The 16,206-nt window shown below is 51.9% G+C and overlaps 1 protein-coding gene across 1 annotated transcript in view; it reads left to right on the forward strand.

Annotated features, from left to right (window-relative positions):
• The first annotated feature begins 512 nt into the window (after positions 1-512).
• The window catches only part of BACE2 (beta-secretase 2), a 72,702-nt gene continuing 57,008 nt past the window's right edge, over positions 513-16,206 (forward strand). The window contains exon 1 of the mRNA XM_053917302.2: positions 513-1,136. Coding sequence (XP_053773277.1) covers positions 837-1,136 — 300 coding nt within the window. The 5' untranslated portion in view covers positions 513-836. The remainder of the gene's footprint in view (positions 1,137-16,206) is intronic.

Below are 16,206 nucleotides of genomic sequence, written 5' to 3' on the forward strand. Positions count from 1 at the left end.
CCTCAACAGCACACAGAGGCCGAAGTGGGACGCGGAAGGGGGAAGGGGCAGGAGTGGGGGCCGGGGGCGGGGGTCGGCGCGCGGCAAATGCACCAGGAAGCCGCCAGACTCCGGAGGGCTGGAGGGCGGCAGGAATGCGCTTGGCGAGGGGAGGCGCAGACTCGCTGGCTCTCGCTGCTCACCGCCCTTTTACGATCCCCCCGCTACTCTCCCCTCTGACCCCGAGGCGCCCCTGGCAGCCCCTGCGCCCGCGGGCCCGGAGGACTTCGGCGGGGCGCCCGCGCGCGCGGGGCCGGGGGTGCAGGGCAGGCCCTCGCTTCCCCTTTAAGGGTTCCCGAAACTTTCCCCCCTGGAATCAGAGGAGCCTCGTCACATCCGTTGGCCGTGGCCGCCTGGGCGCGCTCCGAGGAAGTTCGGGACACGAGTTTCCCCGGGAAGGGGCGCGGCCCGAGACCTGCCAGGGTGGGCTGCGCCCACCGGCCGGCGCGGACCCCGCGGACCGCGAGCCGCGCGGTGACCTTGGCGGCGGGGGCGGGGCGCGGGCGGGGCGGGCGCTGGCGCGGCCCGGCCCTTGCGGGGCAGCCACCGCCCGCCAGAGGGGGCAGCGGCGACCAACTTGCACAACTTGGCGGCGCGGGCTGAGGCGGCTCCGGCGCCTCCTCCTCTTCCCCGAGCCTCCTCCCTCGGCCCTCCTCTCCTCCGCCGTCGCAGCCGCCGCCGGCCCGGGGCGCGCCCAGCCGGTTCCCGCAGCCCCGCGCTGAGTCGCCGAGTCGCCGAGTCGCCCGACGGGACAGGACGGACCGGGCCCGGAGCGTTCCCCGGGCCCCGCCGCCGGCATGGGCGCGCTGGCCCGGGCGCTGCTGCTGCCGCTGGTGGCCCAGTGGCTCCTGCACGCCGCCCCGGCGCTGGCCCCGGCACCCTTCACGCTGCCTCTCCGCGTGGCCACGGCCACTAGCCCCGGGGCTGCGCCCACTCCCGGGCCCGGGCCCCCCGCTCAACCCCGCGCCGACGGCCTGGCGTTCGCCCTGGAGCCTGCAGGGGGTGCGGCCAACTTCTTAGCCATGGTTGACAACCTGCAGGGGGACTCTGGCCGCGGCTACTACCTGGATGTGCTGATCGGGACCCCCCCGCAGAAGGTAAGTCGGTGGGCGCTCGCCCACCCACACGGACCGGCGCCCTGCAGCTCCTGTGGTCCCTCGGCAGCAGCCGCGAGCTTTTGGGGGGGGCTCGTGGGAGCGCCCAGCCGAGCCTCCGCGCCGCTTAGCGTGGCCCCAAAGCAGACTGGGGGTGGGGTGGAGGGGCGCAGAGGGTGCCACTGGCCGGAGCGGGGCGGGCGCACTCGGGTGGCGGAGCGCTGGCGACCCTGGGGGGTGCAGCCCAGGGGTGTGTGCACGTGTTTCAGAACTTGTTCGCTCCCCGTTCCTCGTGGCCGGGCAACGAGAGGAGACCCGTAACTTCCATCTCAAGGGATTTTCTTCTGTCGGACCTCATCTCCTTCCATTGCGGAGACTGTGCCGTGGGCCTGGGCACGATGCTGTTATTTCGGGGGAATCACTTCGTATTACTATTTACACACCCCCTCCGTACCCTTCCTCCCCCGCCAACCTCCCCCACCCCCGGCTCGCTGTGCGATTGCTAAGGAGGCCGGTGGCCGGCCTCCCACGGCACAGTACCCTTGGAAAGGGAGCCGCTGGGTCCGAGGGGCGGGTTGCTGCGGAGCGAGCCGCCTTCCCACCGCGCGGCTGTCCTCGGCTGTCCTCCCCCGGAGGCGTCCGGTCCCGCTGCTGCCTCCTGGCTCGTTTGGCTGCCCAGCCCCTCTGCACTGGAGGAAGTGTCTGCACACGTGTGTGAAAAGTGTTAAATGCAGCAAAGCTCCTGGGAAAACAGACCGGCCGAGCTAGGCTTCTGGGGACCAAGTGGCCTCCCAGTGACAAAATGAAACCAAACAGCTTTCTTTTTTCTCATTCTCAGGATGGTTTTCATTTATTAGCACTTTTTGTAGCAAGAAATGAATGTGCCCGGGCTCGGTAATCTTAAGACAAAACCCCGGAATCGTTCCAGCCCGTTCTCCAACTTCTACTCGAAGTGTGATTTGAACTCAAGTTGTTCTTGTCAGTAGAATACACTGTCTGAAGACACTTTATTTTTATTTCTAACGTTGTCATTTGCGTTTTAATTCAGCGATGATTCCCCCATAAATAGAACAGACTCATGACTTTGGCGTAATTCTAATTAAATTATTCAAGACTTAAGAGGGAAGGCATGCCATGCTAATTCCTTTAAAAAAAGAAACTCTACTGAGTAACTTCTATATTTGCTTAATTAGGTTTTTTTTTTAACCTTCAAACATGTATTCTGCTGAAAACTTTGATTCCAGTCGCCCTTCATCTGAGTGTTGTCTATTGGATCTGGGGGGGGGGGGGGCCTGGAGGCTGGAGGGAGGGCAGCTCAGGAAGTGGGAGGAAGTCAGCTGAGGAGGCTTAACTGGACCACAAGATGTTGGTGCTGGTAAGAGCCACCACGTGAAAACATGTGCTGGTAGTGAGACCCTTGTACATTTTCTTTTTAATAGCACTGTTTTTTTTTTTATTTTATTTATTTATTTTCAGAGAGAGGGGAAGGGAGGGAGAGAGACATCGTTGTGTGAGAGACACACCAACCCCACGAAGGATTGGTTGTCTCTCCCATGGCCCAACCCGGCACTTGGCCCCCAACCCAGGCATGTGCCCTGGCTGGGAATGGAACTGGTGACCTTTCAGTTTGCGGGGACAAAGCCCAACCCACTGAGCCACACCAGTCAGGGCGAACCTTGTACAGTTCCCCTTTCACAAGATACGGAGGCTGGACCTCTTCTGTGGCCTAAAGATACCTGGTGCAACAGGCCCCACATGACTCTCCGTTTGAGAAAGGTGTGCCTTGATGAACGACTCTTGTTGGTTTTGGGGGGGGCTGGAATTCTCCTTACTAAAGTCAAGCAGACTTGGGGGCTGCACTAAATGGGTGCTGGTACTTGTCTCCCCCCTCCAGAGAAGAGAGGAAGGGGGGAGGGAAACCTCAAGAAGAACTGAAACTATATATATACACACATATATATATATAGCTCTAGGGCTCTCAAAAACAAACAAACTTCATAAATAATCACTTGTCTTTATTATTTAAATCCAATGACCTTCACTTTAAAATGAGGAAGTTTACATTACAGGAATGTATTCAGTACTTAATGCTTATATCTTTTCCTTGGCCAAGGAAGTGGTTCATTCAAGGTTATTTCTCAGTTAAACATTAGCAGGTTCCCAGAGAAGGCTGTTTTTAACAATGCAGATTTAATTTTTACATTTTGACAGGAAATGAAATATTCTGAGCCTCCTTCTTGGCCTGATTTAGTAATAAGCTGCGTTATAGCAAAATCTATGTGTAGGATCTCTCCAAATGCCTGCTGTAAACTCTTAGGTGATAGTGACAAGTGCATTAGGATTCATTTTTTCCCCCCCCCCGTGTCCCAGAAAATGCCTGACTACCGGCAGGGTGCTGCAGCCGGTCAGAGGGGCAGCCAGCCACAGGGTGACTTCTGATCCTGGAGTGAGTTTTCCTGCTCTCTCATGGCCAAGGGTCATGCATTTATTCTCTGCAGATTCCCTGAAGCCTAGAATAAAACTTGCTTAGGTGGAGAGAAAAATGGAATTGTAAATCCAAGCAGTGAAGAACCAGGAGTTTTTCGAGAATTAAGTAATAGTCACAGATGGGGTGAAGGACTCTCCTCCCGGCGAGAGCTGAGCCGTGTGGCGTGTGTGCGCTGCCCCTGAGAACCCTGACAACCGCCTCCTGGTTCTCAGACCCGTTGAGAGGAGTGGAGGACTGGAGCTTGGAGAGGTTGAATGACTTGTCCAGGGCAACAGGATAAGAAAGCAGAAGAATCAGAAGTTGAACCCGGGAGCTGGATTCCAGAATCCAAATTCTGAACCACCTGCTCCCTTGCCTTCCTGCCTCCTGGCTTCTTTTCTTTGCCTGTTGGCCTCAAACTGCCCTTTCCAGCCAAAGATCCCTGAACCTTGCATCCCAAAGGGTTAAGGACTTAACATATGACTGTTAAGAGAGTCCAACACTGGACTCTTCCCAACCCCTGCTGTTCCCCCTTCCTTTGGGGCATAATGAATAGTTGGATGCAGGCAAAGATTCAGCAGGAACCAGAGTTCCACCGACCCTCCTCTATGGGGAAACCAACTGTTGGACATATGCTGGTTCCATGAATGCTTGAATCAAGAACTGAGGGTCCCTTGTTCTGCCTGACACTCTTCAAGGCAGCGGACACACGTGCCCAGAAGCCAGGGTGAGAGCAGGACCCCGTTGGCATGGCGATGAGTGCTGGGTGTTTGATACCATTATGTGACTTCTAACAGGAGAGAACCAGCATCTGCTTGAACTGTGCAATTTGGTCTTGTTAATAATAATAATGGTGTTCTAAAATGATTATAATTACAGCAATTTCCATGATAAAAAAAAAAAGGACTTCCATGCTAACACAATAATTCCAACCGAAGATGCTAAAGGTCTCCATTTACATACCTTGTAATGGCCACAGAAAGGCTGTTCGGGGTTCTGTTGAAAGGTTTTCTGTCTTCTGTACTACTGCGGATAAAACAGACAGCAAAACAATTTTCATAGTTAAACATTTGAATGTGAAAAAAAACCCAAGAAATTATTTTGGGGACTCGCACTTTAATCATGGTGCGTTGGCTTGGGTATCACTTGGTACACAACTTTGGGGAAGAATTTGGACTGAAAATGCGAACTCCAATGTAGGAGTTTGTCTGTTGCAGAGTAAGCCATCCAGTGTCCCCAAAGTACATGAAGCTCACTGCCAGCGAGGCTGAAAAAAGGAAGGCAATGGCAGCAAGGAGAGAGGTGATAGGACAAAACGAGAAGGTAAACAATTAAGAGAAAAAAGAAAAGATTACTGGGGTTGAAAGAACCAGAAAGTCAAAACCAGGTTCTCACCAACTTTTTTGAGTGAAAGGTGGCAGCCCCTGAGCTGGAGAGAAAGAATTCAACATCAAAGGCACTATTAAGAAGGACTGCCAAAGGCCAACACAAGACATCCGCTCAAATCAACTTGGAGGGACAGTCTGAGAAACGAGTAACAACCGTAACATTAACAGCTGACCTTTATCTCAGGCGTGTTGCATGTTGGGCACCATGCTAAGTGTCCGCACAGATCGCCTCGTTGAATCCTGGCCATAGCCCTTGAAGTTTGTATGACTGTCTGACTTCATTTTCAGCCGAGGAAACTATGACTCCGAGAGGCCAGCCAAGGAATTTGTCCAAGGCCACGCTGGTGAGTGGCAGTGCTGGGACAGTGGTCGGCTCTGCCCAGTTCCACAGCCCAAGGCGCGCCGCGGCTCCTGCCCTGTCTGTGGGCTCTTACACAGCACCGCCTTCCTTAGCTGTGAATGACGTGGGTGTCGGGGGAAGCAGTCTGGGCTGGTTGCAGGGGCCTGATGCTGGTTGCATCGCACACGTGACCAAGGGCAGGGCTCGACCTCCCTGAGTTCTCCTTTCCTCATCCAGTCACGATCTTGGAGTTTTTCTTTTCCTGCAGCCGCTGTAACACAGGACCGCAAACTAGGTGACTTAAAACAACAGAAATGTATTCTCTCACTGTTCTGGAGGCCAGATGTTCAAAACTGGGGTGTGCACAGGGTGCTGCTCCCGCTAAGGGTTCCAGGGGAAGGCGCGTCCGCCTCTCCCAGCTCCAGGGCTGCCTGCAGTGCCTGGCTTTCCTTGGCTCTTAGCGGCATCACCCCGATCTCTGCCTCCCTCTTCCCCTGACTTTCCCCGCTGTGCGTCTCAGTCACTGCCCAGGGACCCACCCCGATCCAGTCTGACCTCCTCTTAGCTGGATGGCATCTATAAAGACAGGTGCCAGGGTTTAGAACTTCGACGTGTCTTTTTTTTTTTTTTTTGGAGGAGGAGGAGGGGACATAATTTAATGCACAAATGTGTTCTAAGTGTATTGTTCTGCAGATGTTTTTCTTTCGTTCTATACCATCTTTTAATTGCCAGTACCTTTATTTGGAATTCATACAGTTCTCACTGAAGGCCTCGCAAATTGTGCTTTTGGCACTGTATTCTCTAGGAGCCTGTGACAAGATCTTGCCGTAAGGGGACAGGCGAGTGGCAGGCGGAGGGGGGATTTTGGATTCTTTTTCTGGATTTCTGTGTTGGTTTCCTCCCTACAACAATTTTTTTTTTGGTTGTTAAAGATTTTACCTATTTATTTTTAGAGTGAGGGGAAGGGAGGGAGAAAGAGAGGGGGGAAAACATCGATGTGAGAGAGAAATATTGATCGGTTGCCTCTCACATGGCCTGACTAGGGATCGAACTCACACCCCAGGCATGTGCCCTGACTGGGAATGGAACCGGTGACCTTTCACTTTGTAGGACGATGCCCAACCAAGTGAGCCATGCCCGTCAGGGTTGCTTACAATTTTAAGGAGTCTCTTATCATGGTGCACTAATTCTGGAATTGCTAGAATTATTGCATAATGTGGGAAAGTCCCGTTCTATTTGCGCAAGTCCATATCCCTGGCATTTACGTGCCTATGACGGATGCATTCCAAGGTGTGAACGAGGCAGGTGAGGAAAGGCTTGAAAGGAAACCTGTACTTCAGGTTCGGAGGACTTTATAAGGCATCTGTTCAAATCTGGTGCATTTGATGGGAAATGCACACCTTTTCTCCTAAGTTCATCTTCCCGCTTAACCCAGCGCTGTCTTGACTTCTGTCTGCTTTTCTTTGTTACAGGAAGGTGGGCTTACCCTGCTCTGGGCTGCCTCTTTCCTGCTGGAATGACTGCTGACCCTTCTAACTAAAGACCAAAAGGGAAAGACCAAGGCTAGCTATTACGTTAGTGACTTCTCCTCCATGGTAGGACCGACTGGCCGTGCTGGACCCCAGGAGGGGAACTTAGGGGTGGCGTTTTTCCTTCCCTGTGGTGTCTGGCAGTGCGCTTTGGGGTTCATTTTATATCTCAGACTCTGAACGGGGCAGGTCAAGCCCTCGCTCCCTGGATTCAGCGGCCACCTAGGCTGAGGGTGTGGTTGGTGGCTGCCGGCTCTTGTCCCAGCCCCACACAGAGTGCAGCAGGAGCAGGCGCTGGGTCCTGTGCGACAGGGAGCAAGGCACTTGTCCACTCCACCTAAAGAGCTGCTTTTACCACAAACAATGGGCCCTCTGCTTACACTTGGCTCCAGTGCCACCTGTCACAGATTCCTCCTCACTCTCCCTCTGTTCTGCTTGTCCAGCCTGGACTTGGCGTTGACACCAGGGCTCATTGTACACTAGTGACAGCAGATACCACCTGGAAAACAGCGCACCTGTGAGGCAGGTGGGTGGCCCACCTGGCTCCTGCACCTTCGTGCACACGGGTGTGGGGCCGGAGCGTGAGTGAGGGTGCATGCCCAGCTTCTGGGCTGGTTTCCCAGGCTGTGGAAGATTTGTGTGTGATGCACAGTTGGACTGCTTGTCACTTGGCTCCCCTTCATCCTCTCCTTGGCCCAGATGGACTAATGCATTCTTTTGCCTATTGCTACTCAATAAAAAGGGGTTGCTTTTTGGCTCTTGGAATTCTCACAGAGGAGGAACTACTCTCCCAGTGCTGAAATGACCACAGTCAGAAAACAAACCTAGTAGGTTTGCTTTCGAGTGAATGCTCCGTATCCAGCACAGACCCTGGGGCAGGTGTTTCCAGATTTGTATCACGCGGCACGTGATATACCTGTACCTGGGAATGTGCCGTCTCAGCGCTGCCGCTGGAGGAAGACGAAGGGGACTGTCCGAAGAGGGAAGAAGGCAGGACTGGGGCCAGCTGCATCATTCCAGGGGGCCGGACAGGGCCGTGGGAACCTCTCCGTCCGCTTCCCACTGGACTTAGAATGGCAGAGGGGAGAATTGACACCTGGCCTCCCAAGGACTGCCTCGTGCTCCCACGGTCACCTCCAGCCCCTCCCAAACATAAGGGGCTAAATGGCCTTCTTGGCAGTAGGCAAGCAGCCCCTTCTGTTAACCCGCCACGCAGCCCCCCCGCCAGAATCCGAAGAAAACAGCCCGCAGGGCAGCCCCCTCCGAAGGTGGTGCCTGGGGAGAAAAGGTGGAAAGTACTGAATCAAAACCTTTCCCTGGTAGCACAGAGGGCGGGAGCCTCTGGCCTGACCCTTTGGCAAGGTGAGGAGGACTTGTGGCTAGAACAGAAGCTGCTTCTTGGTGAAGATGGGCTAGGATTCCAGAAGCCTCCGCGGGGCACCCAGAGCCCTTTCCACCACATCAGCTGCCTCCTGGGGAAACTCGTCGGCTTTTTCCAATTGGACAGGCTCCTGGGGAGCAGGCAGAACTGTGTGGTTCACACAGCCTTTGAGGGGTTAGGCATTTTGGGTGCTGATCCCAGGTCTGCTGCTTGCCAAGTGCTGGGTGTGGAGCACAGATTCACCCTCTCGAAGCCTCAGTTTCCTCACCTGTATTGTAAATTAGGCGATTTGACCAGGGGACCTGGGATTCCTCCTACAAGCTCTAATGCACCAACATAATCCATTTTATTTACGAGGGGGTTTAGTAGCTTTAATTTTCCTCAGTTATATGCAGGTAAGCCCCCAGGGATCTGTTCAAGTACAGAACCTGGATCACTGTGGGGTGTTGGGGGGCGAGGGAGAATGGGCAGGGTGGACCGTGGGTCTCAGGCCACAGCTGGGGTTCTTGCTTCACAAAGCCAGCTGACCACTGGCGAAGGCTAAGAATGCCGGGAGTTGGGTAAAAATACAGACTCCTGGGGCCCCAGTCAGACTTCCTGGGTGAGGCCTGCTGCCCTGGAGCTTGAGAATCTGCATCTTATTGTGCCCCCCATTGCCCGCTCCCCCCACCCCCCAGCCCCACCTGCCACCTGCCCAAGCAGCCAGCCTGGCCCTAACTCTTAGACACTATTCTGAGGCTACCAGAGAGGCCTGATTCTCCTCTGTTCTGGTGTTCTGTACAAAATAGGTATGTTTTTCAAACTCCTAAACGTAGTTGTTTGGCTAAATGTTTCCTCTGCCCGTTTGGAAAAGCTCCACCTCACGCAGACTGTGTTCCCAGAGCTTCCTCGTGTTGGCAGGGTGGAGCCTGGAGCGGGTTTCTTCCGGAAAGTGCTCTGAAGCCCGGCTGCTCAGTCTCGGCACAAATTTCTGGTTTCACAGAAAAATAATTTGTAAATCAATAAAAATGAACAACTAGGCAAACAAAATTTAAAGAAAGACGGGCAGACACAAGCGCCACTTCTTAAATTATTGGATTCAGCAGACATCCCGTTTCTCTGTTGCAGCAATTTTCGACTGGTGTGCCGCTAGAATTTTTAAAACATGCAACATCTGACTATTTTTCAGTCAGGGGCCCTGACCTCCCTCCCTTAGATTGTCAAATATATATATATATATACATATATATATATATTTGTGTATATATATAGACATATATATAGACATATATACATATGTATTATATATATTTATATATATATTTATATATATATATGTGTGTGTGTGTGTGACAACAGCCAACGCAGCTCCAAGGAGAATGAATCAAAATTATACCTACTTTTTGTCAGATCGACAAAATATATATATATTTTGCTGTGTCACATAATTTTTGTAGTTAGTTTATGTGTGTCGTGAAATGAAAAAGGTTGAAAATTGCTGCTCTGTTGCGCTCATCTCAAAGTTCTGGGGCTTCCTCTCCTGGGTCTCCCCTGGATTGTTGCCGGGTACTTTGTTGCCGATGTGTAGCTGTTGTGGGTTAGTGCCTTAGCGGACTCAGGGCTCTAAACGTGTATGTGCTGGACCAGTTAAAAGTTGTTACAAATGGGTCCCTTAGCAGATTCGTTTGGGGGCCTCCTCCCTTCAGTGGTTATTTTTGCTAAAGCAAGCCGGAAATGTGGTAGTGTTGGGTTCTGGCATTCCTAGCCCTTTCAAGAGAGGCTGGGACTGGAGCTTTACCCCAGGGGTGGCGAGTGGTCTGACTCAGTGGTTCTTAACCCAGGACATTGTGCCCTGCAGGCGACTTGACACTCTCTGGAGACAGTTTTGGTTGTTATAAGTTGGGTGGTGCCACTGGTAGCTAGTGGGTGGAGGCCAGAGATGCTGCTCAGCGTCCTGCAGTGCACAGGGCACCCTGCCCTGTGACACGCACACCTGCCTGCCCCCAAATGTCAACAGTGCCAAGGATGAGAGTTCCTAGTAGCTCAACGCACCAGCTCCACTGGCCTGGGAGCAGCTGGCCAGAGCGGTGAGGGGAAGCTGTCTGTTGGAAGCACCTGCTCTGGGCACAAGTAGGGAGGGGCAGCATGCTGACACCTGTTGACACCTGTTCATCCCTCCCCTCCCTTTACACTCCTGTCTTGTCCTAGCATCATCTTCCTCTTGCCAGGAACAGCAAGGAATCAGGAGAGTTAAAAATCACTTCTAACCGGAATGATTGGGGATTACAGAGAAGGAAGAATTTTGAATTAGACTCAAAGAATGAGCATGCTTTCAATCCTTCAACATATTTATTAAGCGCCGTCTGTATGCCAGTCCCTGTTCTAAGACCTGGGAGGCAATAGCAAGTAGACAAAGGTGCTCCTTGCTTTTATAGAACCCGTGTGCTTACTGGGAAGGCAGACTGTAAGAAGGTAAACAGAATTTAGTCAAGGGCTCTGAAGACAATGCAATGTGGTAATGGGCGTGGATGTAAGAAAGGGGGCAAAAGACTTTTTTTAGAAAGGACTGCTCAAGAAGACTTTTCTGAGGAGGTACAGTTTGAGGTGTAAGAGCAGAAGAGAGGACCCAGCCTTGAGAGGTTGGGGGAACCATGTTCAGTTTGAAGCCAGACAGGTGAAGGCCCCACCTGGGAGTGGGAGCATCTCCCTTAGGTCCAGCTTTGGGAGCAGCTCCTCTTTCGCTGACTTTACAATTGTGCCTTGGAGTTAGATTTCACTAGAACAAAGGCCTTACAATGACTGTGCAAATACCCACTTGAGTGGCTGGAGACGCAGGGCCCAGCAGTGCGGGCCCGCCCGCCGGTCAGCTAAGCATCCCCCAGAGTCCCGAAGCTGTTTTGACATTATCTCCTGCGTTGGTGCCGTTGATTAGAAATGGTGCTGTCTGATTCTTTGTATGCTAACTGTAGATGAGATGCTGAAGTATAGGAGATATTGTAGATGTGTTATTATCAGGCCCGGTGTTCTGAAATTTCATGACATTGTCTTAGGGTGGCTTTCCTTTTTTATTTTTTTTAATGCTGGGCGCTTGCTGAGTCTTTTCAGGTTAGAAGCATGACACTCAGTTCTGAGAAAATTTCTAGTAAAATGTGTATTCTCTCTTTTTTGATCTCCTATTATCCATGTGTTGGGCCACATCGTTTGGTGACTCCTGGCTTGCATTTCTGTCTTTTAATTCTATTCTCTATATTCATTTCTCCTGTCTAAACTTTAGTTTCCAGTAGCCCTTTGTTTGCCTGAGAATGATTTTGTTGCTGTTGTTGCTCCCCATTCTCGTTTCAGAGTTGTGTGTCTCCTGTTGCTCTGAGGAAATATGATTTTTTTGAAGTTTTCATTCTGCTTCCTGCCTTTTCTCTGCTGTCTCTGAGTTCCTTTCCTCGGGGTGTTTGTCAAGGTGCCTGCCTGGTGCTAGCGGCTTTCCTCAGACACCTGGTGAGTCCTGGCTGCCTGTATTTAGAAGAGAAGCGTTCAAAGGCAGATTGGAAGCACGGGGCTCTATCGGGGAGGGGTGTCCAATCTTTTAGCGTCTCTGTGCCACACTGGAAGAAGAGTTTTATTGGCCACACATTAAATACATTGTAATCACACACACACACAAAAATCTCCTAATGTTTTAAGTAAATGTGTGACTTTGTGTTGGGCCACAGTCACAGCCATCCTGGGCTGCATGCGGCCCGTGGGCCACCAGTCGGACACCCCTAGATAGAGTTTGTTTTCATCATTTATGTCCGACTGTAGTTTTTGAAACGTGGCAAGGACGATTCTGTCACCTGACCTGGGGCAGGTGTTTTCAGTTGGCTAATCAAACCTACTCACCTTCCCAACAGGAAGTTCTCTCCAGGCCGAAGCTGTCGCTGCAGCCTCATTTGCGACAAAGGACTCAGCTGGGGACGTGCACCGAAAGGGGGGAGTCTCCAGGGAGATTTCAGGGAAAGCTTCTGTTTTCCTGATAAAAGTGCCAGATGTGGCTGAAATGATCATTTCTCCTCCTTCCTGCCTTTGATAAAAACGCAAGGCCTTCAACAGGGACAGCAGCTTCTGACCTTGAGTGAGAGGTCAAGGGAGAGGGCAGGGACCTGACACTGACTTTCCCTGAGACGTTGATCTAACACCAGCAAGCCCTAGAGACTTCTAGGGAAAAAACGAGCCTCTCCTTGTTTGATCCACTCTAAATCTGTACTTTCCTGTTTACTTCCAGCCCAAAATATTCCAAATGATGCACCGTCATAACTTTTAGAGAGGGGAAAAAGAGATGATTTTTAAAATGTTGAAGGCAATTTGCCATTCTTTTCTTCTCCTGGAAATCTCCAGAAAAGAAGACAAGTCTAAACTCTTTTATTATTTTCTTTGTCACTGTTGTTGGCAAGACACTGTTTCCAGTGGGCAAGACGTGGACCCTGTCCGAGGGGGCTAAACTTCGGTCACCACAAAAGGAGCCCCACATGAGAAGACCACCAGAGGGGGTCTGTATGGGCTAGATTGGGTGTCGGCAAACTAAATCTGCCTGATTTGGTAAAAATCAGGCAGATTCCAATAGAGGTTTATTGGAACACGGGCATGCTGATTTGTCTTCACATTGTCTGTGACTGCTTCCCCGCGACAATGTCAGAATTGAGTAGCTGAGGCAGTCCCCAAGTTGCCAAAGCCTGCCTTCCTCACTACCTGCATACAGAAAACCTTTGCTGTCCTTGGGATTCGCCTGTCAGGTGCTAGAGACTAGGGAGGGAGCATAAGCGGCCAACTGGCCAGCAGGGGTTTTGCCCACATCTGGAAGTCGCAGGTGGGGTCACACCTGGTAGGTACAGGGCAGGGGAGGCAGTGGCTCTGAGGAACCCAACGCATGCCCCACAAAAGAAAGGCTGAGTCTGCAGGCACCAGCCACACCCAGAACATGCCAACCATGACGTCCAATAAGAATGTCCCTCCCTTTACTCCTCCTTCCATCCTGGAGGAATCAGAGACATTGTCATAAGCAACATGGGGACGTGGAAATGAGTTCCGCCACGCCTCCCCTTCCCTCCGGGAGGTCTCTGAACCCAAGACAAGCCCATGATATTGGATTCCAGATCGCAGTGCTGATGTTAGCTAGGACTAGACTTATAATACCTAAAAATAAAGGTATTACCACAAAGCTATCAGAAAACTTATAAGCTTTGCCGAAGATTTCACTCAAGGATGGAGAAGAACAATTTGCAGAGCTTGTCTAAAGGCAGCTGTGTGGCAAGGGAAAGGGCTATTAAAATGCTATCTCATCATGCAAACCCTGCAGAGGGAATTTTGGAGATATCGGGCCAATTTCCATATGCATTTATCCTTGGACTCAGAAATCCACTTCTGGGAGCTTGCACAAAAGTTACATTGGGAAAAAATATGAAGAGCAATTCACAAGCCTGTTCATTGTAACACTACTTGTACTATAATAGCAATAACTCGGATTGTAACAACCCGAGCACTCGTCAAAAAGTCACCGACTGGCACCGTGACAGACATAGGCCACCCAACGCGGTGCGACTGGAATGAATGAGGACTCTGGAGAACTCCAGGTGGGGAAAGCTGATGGAGAAGAGAGTGGATGACGTGTCTACTCATCTAAGAAAGCGGACATACTCGCATAGGCACCCTGCTTGAGAATCTGTCCCAGACAAAGGTCTCCAAAGATGGGGGCATCGTGCAGGTCAGCGAGCACGACCTCTCTTCCCTCCCGTGTCCCTTTGCTTGCAGCCTGGGGTGTCCGTTTGCAGACTTCAGCACTTCATCGGTCTGGTTTGGGTTAAAAAGGAAGACCTCTAAAGATGAGTTCCGGGCTTTCCTTGCCCAGAAAGCTGCGGCCCAGAGTGGCTGGCACTTACAGGCAATCACAACTGGCTGGCAGGGGCATGCTACTTAGGAGGTGTTGAAAAAAATAAACACATTTAAAATGTGTCCCTCTGAGGTGGTATTTTAACACTGAGTTAAACGCTGCTTTTCAGAAGAAAATCCAGCTATGGAGAGAGTCTTTTGAAGATATGTCTGAATATTTCCATTATTCTTTGATTTTTCTACCACCAAAGATGATAGCAGTTTGCTTCCTGCAAACACACACACACACACACACACACCAAAAACCACTTTGAACCTTTAATCTGGAAACAGAATTTACAACCTGTGTAAAAGTCTTCCAAACCATTCCAGTCCTTTAAAAAAAAAAAAAAAAAAGCCTAGAGGCAAGTAGTACTTTCTGGTTAATTTGCTAGAGCTACTGATGGGCGTTAGGGAAGATGAGGGATTACCATCCACTATCCCCATTTTACAGCTGAGGAAACTGAGGCTCGGACGGTTCCATTGCTGAGGCAATGCCACTCACGAGGGCAGAGCCAGGGTTTGAGACGGTGGGCTGGTCCCCGACCGAGTGCTCCAAACCAGCGCGCAAGCTGCCTGCTAGCGCGTGAGGTATAGAAGTAAATGCTCGTAGATAGGGTTCAGTGCTGAGAAATATTTTTTCCTGATGGCATATTTAACCCCAAAACTTTCAGTCATTGTTCCGTGAGAATTCAGGAGCCTTTGTGGGAAGGGTGGCCTGGTTTGGTTCAAGGGAAGCGGCCCGTGGCTGAACAGAGCCAACGTGTGCGGGTACTCAAGGCAGTTCTTGGGTCAGCACAGATGCTCAGCAAACAGCCGTTCCTTTGCCCGTGTGCTGGTCTGTCCCTGGCCCTTGGCCTTCTGGAGAGTACACTGGCCACCTTCTTTAATAAGGTCCTCTAGCAGAGCAGTCCCAGAATAGAAGGGAGCCATTGAAAGCTTGATCTAATTACCCCTCTCCCCAATTAGCAGGTATGAATTTCACCCCCTTGAGTTTTAGCACCACCCACTTTTGTACAGGATCAATCTCAGAAGTCAAGGTGCAGCTTGGCATCTGCTCATTTCTTCCCACCTGCGTTCGTGGGAGGCGGGTTGGCTGCCTGAGCCTGCTCAGCCCCTCTGCCTTCCTGTGGCCATGCCTCTCCCTCCTCCCCACCTTCTTCCACTGGGAGCCAGATCGGGGAGGAGGAGGAGATTGGCCTGGAGGAGGTGCTAGGAACCCCTCTGTGGGTGGCAGCACGACCCTGCCCAGGGCCTAGCAGGAGACATCGGGTCTGGTGCTGGATGAAAATGGCACACCCAGGGGACTCAATGGGCCCTTCTGTCCCGTCAGTGTGGCCAGTTCCCAGGAACGGTCCCACTCAGCTCCCTTTACTCCTGGCTTTGGATCAGGCCCATTAGGACAAGAGAGAAGCCCAAGCACCTTCCCTTCCAGTTTGAACATGGCTGCATTTTCCTCCACAGCAGCAGCTGCTGACAGCAGGTCCCTTACCACCTCTGGCTCCCAACCTGCCCCTTCCAGCCGGGATGGGAGAGTGCCGGGGCTGCTGTGGGGCTCTGAGTGCCCTAGCCTGTGCCCCTCCGAGCCCTGTCCATACCCCACAGGTAGCCCTCCACCACCCCTCCCATGAGCCCGGGGTAGAATCTCTCTCCTGCTGGGCTCTGCCTAGCATGGCTGGTGATAATGACAATGAGATCAAAACTTTGTTTAGTTCACGATTCCGACCAAACTTTTTAACTCAGGCCACAGTTTATACCTTAGTGGGTTTGTAGTGAATATACTGAGCTGAAGAAGGGGCCAAGGTCACAGTCGAATCTGCTTGCCGCCGTCTCCTCAGTGTTCACAGAGCCATGGAGTGGGACTGAAACCAGGTGCTGTGCAGGGTCTCAGCCTCGTCCCTGCGTGTGCTGGCCCACCTCCTGCCATGGGGGGAATTGTGTCCCCCCCAAATCACATGTTGAGTTCCCCACACCAGAACCTTAATGTGCCTGCATTGAGGGGAAGGCCTTGTTAGGGCCATTAAGTTATAATGAGGCTGTCAGGGCGGTCCCTATTCCTATCTGAGTGGTGACCTTATAAGAAGAGGCCGA

Source organism: Desmodus rotundus, chromosome 2 (assembly GCF_022682495.2).
Source record: "Desmodus rotundus isolate HL8 chromosome 2, HLdesRot8A.1, whole genome shotgun sequence".
NCBI classification, from domain to species: domain Eukaryota; kingdom Metazoa; phylum Chordata; class Mammalia; order Chiroptera; family Phyllostomidae; genus Desmodus; species Desmodus rotundus.